Here is a 10,773-nt window from a genome sequence, read left to right on the forward strand (position 1 = left end):
CCCCGCTCTAGCAGGGAAAATGGCCTTTTAAAATGCATGTTGTTGTTGTTGTTGTTGTCCCTTCCCTCCTAAACTCCCCCCTCGCCCCTCCCCTTCAAATCTCCCCACCCTCATTTCTTCTCAATTTCCCCCCTCTCACTCCCCCTCCTCAAAGCGTCCTCCCCACTTCTTCCCTCTTCCAACTCTCACCTCCATCTCCCCCAACCTTCTGCCTCGCTCTTCCCCCTCCTCAAATAACACCTCATTGTGCCTCACCCAATCACCATCAAACTTTTTGTCCGCCCCATCCTTCCCTTTCTCCGAGCTATTCTGAAATCTCTGACACACCTTCAACAGCTCTCCCTACCTCATCCACCTCTTCCACATCTTACCCTACCCCTCCTCCCCCCTGTTCTGTATCCGATGCTCCCCCTTCCTCTTCATTAACGGTATGGACCTCAAACATCCGGGGCCTTCGTTCAAACTCAACTGATCTCTCCATACAGGTTGCTTCTGTCAAACCAGACGTGATCTGCTTAACAGAAACTTTCCTCCTTCATGATATCTCTGATTCCTTAGTATCTCTCCCGGGTTACTCCCTCCTCCGGTATGATAGACCTGAGCCTCGTCCTGGAGGTGGGGTTGCTATCTTTATCAAAAACTCTCTTCCTCACTCGCCCTGCACTGCACTCTCTCCACCTCACCCCCAGGAATACCTCTGGCTACGGCTTCCCCTTCGCTCCCACCTCTTGTTCATATGTGTGTTGTACCGTCCACCAAACAGCGATGACTCCCTCTACATCTCGCTGTCTGATAATATGGACCAACTTCTGTCTACTCATCCTAACTCTCTCTTCCTCATATGTGGTGATTTCAATTGTCACCATGCCAGTTGGCTGGGTGTGGGTACCTCTCTCACCAGCCATGGCTCCTCAGCAAAGGACTTCTGCGACTCACTGGGACTGACACAATCTGTCAATTTCCCGACCCGGATCTCAGTCAACGGAGCATCTTCTCTTCTGGACTTGGTTATGACTAACTTCCCTGAAAATGTCTGCTGTTCTTCTTCTCCTCCAATCGGCTCATCTGATCATGTGCTTGTTAAAGTGGACATCTCTCTGACCATTCTCAGGGAGCCTCCTCAGCGTCGACGAGTCTGGCATTTCACTCAGGCCAACTGGCACGGTCTTCAAGCAGCCATCAATCATCTGGACTGGTCTCCCATCTCTACCACCTCTGACATCAACTCATCCTGGGAATTCTTCCAAAGTAAATTGCTCTCTCTCATGCACAGATTTATCCCATCTCGTCTTCAGTTGTCATACCCTTCCTCCCGTCCATGATACACGGAATCTTCTGGTGAGGCTGTTGCCCAGAAACAACCTGCCTTCGTCTCCTGGAAAGCAAATCCAACGGAAGGAAATCTCATTTCCTTTCACAAAGCCCGAAACAAGTGTGTGTCCACCCTCAGGAGAGCCAGGAAACAATATCTCTCCATTCTCAAGACCGAACTCTCTTATCTGTCTCCCTCTTCCAAATCTTGGTGGCGTCTGGTCAAATCTGTTTCTGGTGTTTGTTCCCCCTCCATCCCCTCCCTTACCTCAAACGGCTAAACAGCTGACTCCGCACGTGAAAAAGCTGAATGCCTCAACTCTGTGTTTGCCTCTAAATCTTGTGTCCCAAACCCATCCTTCTCTGTACCCACCGTACCCAGTCGTACCCAGCTGCTCCTGGACTCCGTGTCCTTTCCTCCTGACAAGGTGGAAAAGTTTCTGTCAACCCTCGACTCTGATTCTGCAACTGGACCTGACGGCATCAGCCCACGGGTCCTAAAATCCTGTTCTTCCGCTCTTTCACTCCCTCTCTCTGTTCTCTTCACCCTTTCTTTTGCTCAAGGTCAACTGCCATCTGCTTGGAAATCAGCCAACATCACCGCTTTGCCCAAAAAAGGTGCAAAAACAGATCCTAGCAACTACAGACCAATCAGCCTTCTCCCAATTATCAGCAAAGTCATGGAATCCATCATTGCTTCGGATATGAAATCTTTCCTCTTCTCCAATGGCTTGATCTCTGATCATCAATTTGTTTTCAGACCAGGTCACTCTACTCTGGACATGCTGCTTCTGCTGTCTCAACAATGGATGGAGGTCCTCAATGCCAAACAGGAAATTAGAACTGTCTCCCTCGACATATCACGTGCCTTCGATACGGTCTGGCACCCCGCTCTGCTCACCAAACTCGCCTCCTTTGGTATCCATGGAAATCTCCACGCATGGCTGGCGGACTTCCTCTCTCGTCGTAGTCAACGTGTGGCCCTGAATGGGTTTCTCTCATCTCCTCTTCCTGTTCAGGCTGGAGTTCCCCAAGGCAGTGTTCTGGGCTCTGTGCTTTTTCTGGTCTTCATCAATGATCTCTCTGACTCTCTTGAAAATCCTCTCTATCTCTTTGCTGATAACTCCACTCTCTGCCGCTCCATTCCTCATCCCTCAGATCGGCAGTCTGCAGCCTCCTCACTCTCTGCAGACCTGGACAAAATCACAGACTGGTCAAACAAGTGAACAAGTGAAACATGTCTTTCAATCCTGACAAATCTCACACTCTTACGATATCTCTCCGAAAAGACCGACTGGACAACCCTCCCATCTACTTTCTCAACAATCCTCTCCAAGAAGTTCTGTCACTCAAGCGTTTGGGTCTCACTATCTGCCATGATCTTTCCTGGGAAAACCACATTTCCAAGCTGGCCTCCAAAGCCAGTCGCCGACTGGGCATCCTCCGTCATGCGAAGTCCTTCCTTGGCACACCTGAGCTCCTCACCACATACAAGGCTTTCATCCGCAGCTCAATGGAATACTGCTCTCCCCTCTGGGCTGGTGCTCCTGCCTCACACCTAGCTCGTCTTCACGCTGTTGAAACCAAAGCGTTCAGAATCATTGGAATCTCCCGCGATGACGCTATCTCCGAGGGCCTTTCACTTACTCACCGCAGGCAGGTTGGTGGTCTTTCCGTCTTCTACCGACTCCTCTCTGGCCTTGCTCCCCCAGCTTTCTCTGGGCTCTGTCCCCCAAATATTCCTGCAGGTCGCACAAGATCTGCCTGCAACCCTCTTATGGTTAAACTGCCAAAATCAAGACTCTCTGCTCACCTTCACTCCTTCATTACTCTTTTCTCCCGCCTCTGGAACAAACTCCCTCACTCTCTTCAATCCCACTCCTCCCTCCAGGTCTTTAAAACGGCTGTTCACCACCATCTCTTATCCTCCCCAATCCAAAACCTTGATCTTTTCTACCCCCGCTAATTTCACCCCAAATCCACTTTTTTGAGGTGACTTTTGTCTTCTTTCCTGGAAGTCCTTGGTGTCCTTGCGTTTTATACCTATCCTGCCTCCCCCCAGGCCCTCTGTCTCCCACACATCTCCCGATGTCCCTGCCCTCAAATGTTGTGTTTGTGTGCTTCCTCCCCTTCTCTCCCCATCTTGTCGACCGCTCCCATTTTTATATACTTTGTTTACTTGTTTGTTTGATTTGTTGTTTGATAAATGTTTGCTCTTTCACGAGCCTCGACTCTGTATACAAAAAAACCCAAAAACAAACGCTTCACCGATCGATGTGAAACCTGTCAGGTCTGGTAAAATGTGATACTTGAGAACAGCTAAAGGGATTTAAATCAAACTTGTTTAGTTTCAGGACAGTCAACAAGGGCATCTACCCGTTGTCATGGGAAGGAGCACATAAACAACAACCACAGCCACCACGACAACAACTACGTGGTATAAAGGTTCCTTTTTTCATGGGTTTCACTTCAGTTTACATCCTCATTTAGACTAACAGATAGACAAGTAATGTGTTGTGAAGTGCAACATACTGTCTCTTGATTATACCCTTTGGTGAAGCAACTTGTATGCACTGCTGGTCGTACATAAAGTGAATGAAGGAAGGCAGTCAGTCACATGCGAGATGCTCTCTGCTCATTGAACTGAGTTGAGTTGTGGTCTCCATCTGTTGAAAGTGAGTGCCGTGAGTGCTTATAATGAGAGGAGAGTCCGTGGAAAGTTCTGTGTCTGATGAGCCAATGTGTGGTCACGATGACTCCAATGATGACATGGAATGTGGTATGCATACATATGCGAATGTGATAAATGACTTGATTGTGTGAAGAAGAATGGAAGTTCGCTAACAATGCAAAAATTATCAACCGCCACACATACAGGATGTTCTTTCTAATACGTACCCTCCTATAAGGGGGTCGAAAAATTAAACGTCCCCCCTCCAATAAATGTCCCTCTCCAATAGACACCCCCTGTCCCCACCTCCCTAGGAGGGGGTTGAAAAAATAAACACTTCAGGGTGTTTATTGGAGGAAATACGGTGGGTGCATGTGTTCACATCACGCTTATCTGCTATGTCTCCTCCCTCATACCTTGCCATCATCTGCATAATGCTTATCTCACTTATAGTCAGGTTCACTATGTAATTTCGTTGGATTTTTTGGGGGATTTGGAAAACTATATATTTTTGGAAACTATATTGTATAGTCAGTCAGAAAACCAATGTTGCTATTTGCACAGACTCCTGTATGGCGGCCATCTTGGATTTTCAAAATTGCCGCCGTAGAACTAATTTTTCTCAATATCTCAGCTTCTAAATAACATAGAGCTTTGATTCTAACGGCTAAACATACATTTTCAAGGGCCCCGAATCCAATGGTAACACGTTCGATAAGCTAGACATGACCATAGAGCTCCTATGTGGCGGCCATCTTGGATTTTTCAAACTGGCCGCCGTAAACTTGATGTTTCTCAATATCTCAGCTTCTAAATAACATAGAGCTTTGATTCTAACGGCTAAACATACATTTTCAAGGGCCCCGAATCCAATGGTAACAAGTTCGATAAGCTAGACATGACCATAGAGCTCCTATGTGGCGGCCATCTTGGATTTTTCAAACTGGCCGCCGTAAAACTGATGTAACTCACCTTCTAAAGAGCACAGAGCTTTGATTCATCATTGAGTAAAGTCATCATCATCCTCATCATCGCTTTCGTTCATCACATCTTGAGAGTCCTCATCATTTTGGCACTGGATGTCACACTGACAAAGGTCTGTACAAGCCAAGTTGTTTGTTCTGCAGGAACATCTTGATGAAGAACAGTCTGTTTTGCACTGACATCTAACCATTTGAATGATGGCCTTGGGGGCTGGAGGCTCCTCAGTTGTGGTTGGTTTCACTTGTCCATCCATGTCTTTGTAAAAGCCGTTTTGCAGGGGATTCAGCTGAGGATCCTGTTGAGCAATGCTTGCCTGACCCCACACTCTGGCTTGGATATGGACTCTAAGGATGTGCTGCTTGAGAGCTCCAAGAGTAGGAGGAAGCCTGTCACTTTCTGCCATGTGTTTGCAAAAGAGATACCATCGTAGTTTGGGGATGCTGTCGATGTGGATGCCATTTGGAGAGTAAGCAGCGCATACAAAGTTAGCTAGTGTGGACAACATGTCCTCCATCACTTCAGTTGCATCTGAAAGCATTCGCACGGTGTCTATGACATCTTCACTTGCTTTGAGGTAGACATGCGGCCAGGTTGCTTTGCCTATTCGAGAGAACCTCCCAGTGTTGTCTGCCTCTGTGAAAGCATGAAAGGCTGGCAACGCCTTTGCTCTTTCGACCCCTAGAGCTGTCCACAGTGGCTCTATTTGAAGTATTTCAGAGGCCATGGAAATGGATGTATTCCTCAGCAGTAGGTCATAGTTTGCTATGACTAGTACCAGGACATCTGTGTCGGGAGAGAAGAACACCAACTGCGCATCATGTGGGTTTCGCTGGGATGCCAGCACGGCCTGGTGGATCAACAGGGTGTCAGCTTCTTCATGGTTGTTGTCCTCGAAGAGCAGGTCACTGTTGCTCCTAGTACGCCCTGAAGCAGACGTGATGATCAACTTGGATGAGTGACTGTTGTATTCTAGAGTTTTCGCTGCCAGATAGTCAGTCAGATCAGCCTTTGTTTTGTCATGAGAAAGGAATCTGCTCATTGGGATGTGTTTGATGTTGGTGTCATCTCTGACTTGATACTGTACTGCATCCTTTCCTTGCCTTCTTTTAGCCCTGGTAGCACTCTTCAGAGAATCGTTTTTGTACGTGTCAAAGACCAGTATGATCTCATCACAATCTTTTGTTAGAGACATGAGTCTGTCATTGAAGCATTCACCCAGATCGTTGACTTTCACTACAGTGGCTGGTTTCTTTGTCAGCTTATGCACAAGTACCATCCCATCCACCAGTGCAATCTTCCGACTTGTAGGTTTACTAGATGTGGATGCCATAGTTCTTGTGTCCATTGGATCTTCTTGTAGAACACTTGCAGCTGGTGTCTGCTGCTGATCTTCGGGGTGAATTTCTGCTCTTGCTAACTTGTCGAGGAGATGAATTAACTTCGACTTGTCAGTGCATGGAAGAATTGTCCCATCTGGAGCGAACAGTGCTCTTGGTGTCACAGTGAACTCGTAATTTCCGATGGCATATTTCTGGTTGACGTCTCTGTTTGACTTGGCAAGGACCATGAGCCTTCCGTACAGTTCCTTAGTCTCCTTCAGATCCACAGTCCTGTCTCTGAGTTTCACTGTGGTTCTCTTGTTCCCAGACGTGAACATCTTGTTGTTCTCATTCTTGACTGGTGCCCAGAGGCTAACATCTCCATTGATACGCTCCGACACGTAGTCTTCATACAACTTCTGACCAGTGACATCAATGTTCAAGATCTGTGGTACATATTCGTCTGGGATGTAAGCATTCGTTATCACATTGTGCAGCTTGTCACCTTCAGTGTCAAATGGATTCCCGTGACTCAGTATCGCAGCCTTGATCTTGTTGATTGCTTCATGCTCCCTCTTGACTGCACTTGGACCAAGGTCATGATGTTCTGTGATCTTGTCACCTTCCAGGCCAAACTGACTCTTGAAGTCTTTTGACAGGTGTGATAATTCTGGTGTAACCATGAAGAATCTCTGTCTAGCATTGGCATTGTTAGAGATTAATTTAGAAGCTCTATTTAGAAGATGAGATCCTGAGAAACATCAATTTTACGGCGGCCAGTTTGAAAAATCCAAGATGGCCGCCACATAGGAGCTCTATGGTCATGTCTAGCTTATCGAACTTGTTACCATTGGATTCGGGGCCCTTGAAAATGTATGTTTAGCCGTTAGAATCAAAGCTCTATGTTATTTAGAAGCTGAGATATTGAGAAAAATTAGTTCTATGGCGGCAATTTTGAAAATCCAAGATGGCCGCCATACAGGAGTCTGTGCAAATAGCAACATTGGTTTTCTGACTGACTATACAATATAGTTTCCAAAAATATATAGTTTTCCAAATCCCCCCAAAAATCCAACGAAACTTTAAATCTGGACATACTGAACCTGACTATTAATTGCATAGCTAGCCACTGTTGTACTATTCACTGATGGTTTTTACTGCAATCAATAAATTTAACGTGATTTAAACTGTTAAAATCCCAAAACGCTTTTGCCTTAAGCTTTCCGGCCATATGGTGAATCTTGAATGTTTCTTTTTTTTTTTGGTGGTGGAAACCAAGAATGTCAACACTCCATGCTGGCTGAACTCTGAGGTGAAATGATGGACTGAGGTGTTATCACATTCCCTTTATTTTTGTTCAAAAATCATCTCCCTCACTCTGGTAGCATTCCAGGAGCTCTGTTTTAATAGCCAATTGAGTTGTATTTTCATCAAATATGAGGTATGGTGGAGAGTCCCAGTAAAACAACTATTCGACACAACAACCAGTCACCAGAACGTATCTCTTCATTCTAACGGCACTCTACTTTGTCACATTTTGAAACCTGTGATTGTTTGCTTTATTTTATCTATATACTTGATCATTAGCATAACAGTATTTAGCCATATAAAAAGAGGCTGTTTTTGAGGCAAGTGTCGATGTTTTGTCCAAGCATCTCTAAGACCTTCATTTTCTTTCCAGGTGGAGAAACACTTCAAAGACCTGGAGGTCCAGAAAGCTGCGCAACAGAGCCCCGGGCTGGCCCAGCCAGCCGCACAGCAGAGAGACACGCCGCTGGCATTATGAGCCAGCCACCCTGACACAGATGCCGACCAGCCTGAGTCGCCTCGGCCCTTTTTCTAGGGTGGCTCTTGGGCACCGGCATCACCGTACATCTGTGCTCTGCGCTGATGACCCGGTCTGTCATCCATTTGGTGGATGGATGGATGGCGGGAATGGGTGGATGAATGGTCGAAGGGAGGAAGAAAGAGGGGAGTGCCTAAAAGTTGTTTATCCCTTGGTGTTTGCCTTTTGTACGGACTTTTTTTGTGTTCAGGCCAGCCTTTATCTGGGCCACCTGAAGATGTCTGTCTTAATTTTTTTTTTGTCTTCCAAGGGAAAGGCGAACTGTCTACCATCTGCAAACCCTCCTTTCTGGTCAGCCAGGCCTCACTAGTTCTGTCTCTGTCTCTGTTCATTTCTCCAACATGGTTATGCTCGAGCCATTTGTTTGTCAGTTTTATTTCTGTCCCCCACCCCCCCCCCCCCCCCCCCAATTTAAAGGCCCAGCTATTGCTGAGCTATTTCAAATGCCTGTTCAGTCTTTCCGTCTTTTCCGCCCCACCACAAAACAAAACCTGGCCTATTTTGTCGCCAAAACCCAACTAAACGTGGAGGTTGTGCAATTTGAAATGACAAAATACACAATTTTAAAGCAGTGATCGAAGCACTGACGTTTGCCTCTCATATAAATCTGTCTGAGAGGACACTGAGAAGTGCACTGACAGGGGCTTGAAATTAATAAAAAATAATTTTTTAGAAGAAATGCAGAAATATACATTTTCAATTCCAAAATTATGTCACAAGCTCCTATGGTGTTTTCTCCAGTTTCAATCTGAAATGCTGAGATGAAAGGCATATTTGGCCCTCATCTCCTCTTGCTCTCCCCTTCTCTTCCCTCCCCATTTTCTCCTCACCCTAAGTACATGAGAAAACTTGCTGAAAGCCAAAGATTCGGGAGAACTGCTGTGACCTGTTGGAAGTGGGGTTTTTTTTTGTATGTAATATTTACACTTTTTAAGCAGGCCTTGTGGCTGCAAACTCCTTGAACTCAGGCAAAAGTTTACCTGATGAGGTTCCTCTTTCTCAGTCCATGGTTCTTTAATCCAATGTCTGAGACTTTCCGCAAGTTTTCTCAGGAAGCAATGGAATGAAATTGTTTATTTTGCAGTTTATGTTGGCCATGGTAAATTAATTACCCCACCTCCCCCCTCCCACCCCACCCACCTTTTCACCCTATACACCTGACCTGCCCTTCTTCTGGGCAGCCTTGTCAGTGTGGAACATAAACCTGCTTTTAAATGCACAGAAGGGGATGTCTCGGGATGCATTCATCGCAATCTCGTTCACATCATCCTACTGAATGGAAGCCCAGGATGTGGATAAGTTGTCCAGTTTATAAATTAAAGACGACTTATGGTATATGAATGTTTTTTCCTGCTTTTTCTAAGCCTCCGTTGTGTCCATTGGATTCATCTTTTTGTGCCATGTAAAGCACATGTTCCCAAGTCGACAGACTTGCACGTTAGATTTTATCAACTAAGTGTTGGACAAACAGTACATTGATTGATCTTTACACTACATAAACAAGTCTGCTGTAAGTGGAAGCCAAAATTAAGCTGTGCAAAAACATGGCTGTGTGAAAACAGCATGCAAATTGGCACAAACACCAGTCTACAAATAAGTGTACACTGGCAAAAATACATCTTGTCATTGATCAAGGTAGACTATCCAGCAGGAGCTGTGGGATGTTGTGCCATTCTTCGACCAGTACCATTTAAACTTACTCATTGGTCCATTGGACCAAATTTTCATTGGTCTTCATGGCCTTGTAGGATCCCGCCTGCTGTACTGTGGAGCATTTGTTTACCTTTCAACAAGCCCAGATGTGCTTAGGCCATAGCGGGGATTATACATTCGTTATTATTATTCGTATTAATTGTTGATAATATTATTCGTACTGTATTAACTAATATATGCTTTTGTTACAATGTTATCATTCTTTTTGTTATTTATTTTGTAATTAGAATGCCATGCCGTAGAAGGACCTATTAAGCTGATCTATACACCTTGACATGGTGCGTGTTTACAACATGGGTATCCTTCTGGATTCTTTGTAGTTAATTAGCCTAATCAACTCAGCAGATCATAACGATCATTTCTGTGTGTCACATTCCACATCAGAAAGCTCCAGGAGAACTCTTCAAAAAACGTGCCCCCCCCCCCCCCCCCACACACACACACACCTCGTCCATTTATAGTAGAAGCAAGAGACTGTGGGCAGAGGTGTCGACCAGAAACACTCCTCAGAAAGTCCCAAGCATGATTGTGGTGTTGAAGTACATGGTTGACATTTTGTGCACAGTGAGGACAGTGATTGTCATCCATTAAGATACAGTTGGGACCTTGCTGTTCTACCAGCGAAGCAACTACAGGTGTGATGATCTCAAAACCAGTCATAGCAGCTCTCCAAATGATGACAAGATCAGTTATTTGGCCAACCCACCAAACCAGTCCTCCCTGAAGACAAAATTGGCAAATCACTGCCCACCTCGTCTCTCGACTCGAACGCATCCATTTTTGAGGCCAAGGCAGAATCTAATCAACTTTGTGAAAATAATATTGTGCCAACGGATCGCCTTGCAGTTGTGATTCTATCACTCATTGTATGCACTGCTGTCCATGGCACTGTGTTAGAGGGATGCGAAGCAGTGGATCTCATACCACTG

General features: G+C 45.6%; 1 protein-coding gene across 3 annotated transcripts in view; it reads left to right on the forward strand.

Moving 5' to 3' along the window:
- The window catches only part of LSM12 (LSM12 homolog), a 259,554-nt gene extending 250,088 nt beyond the window's left edge, over positions 1-9,466 (forward strand). For 2 of the 3 annotated variants that reach the window (XM_068122031.2, XM_078779820.1), the window contains one exon: positions 7,967-9,466. In XM_068122031.2, the coding sequence (XP_067978132.1) occupies positions 7,967-8,071 (105 nt within the window). In that variant the 3' untranslated portion in view covers positions 8,072-9,466. Of the gene's footprint in view, positions 1-7,549; positions 7,598-7,966 lie in introns of all 3 variants that reach the window. The other variant, XM_068122021.2, reaches the window with a different exon arrangement.
- The last annotated feature ends 1,307 nt before the right edge of the window (positions 9,467-10,773 follow it).

This window comes from Myxine glutinosa, chromosome 1 (assembly GCF_964187855.1).
Source record: "Myxine glutinosa chromosome 1, kmMyxGlut1.1, whole genome shotgun sequence".
Classification (NCBI taxonomy): domain Eukaryota; kingdom Metazoa; phylum Chordata; class Myxini; order Myxiniformes; family Myxinidae; genus Myxine; species Myxine glutinosa.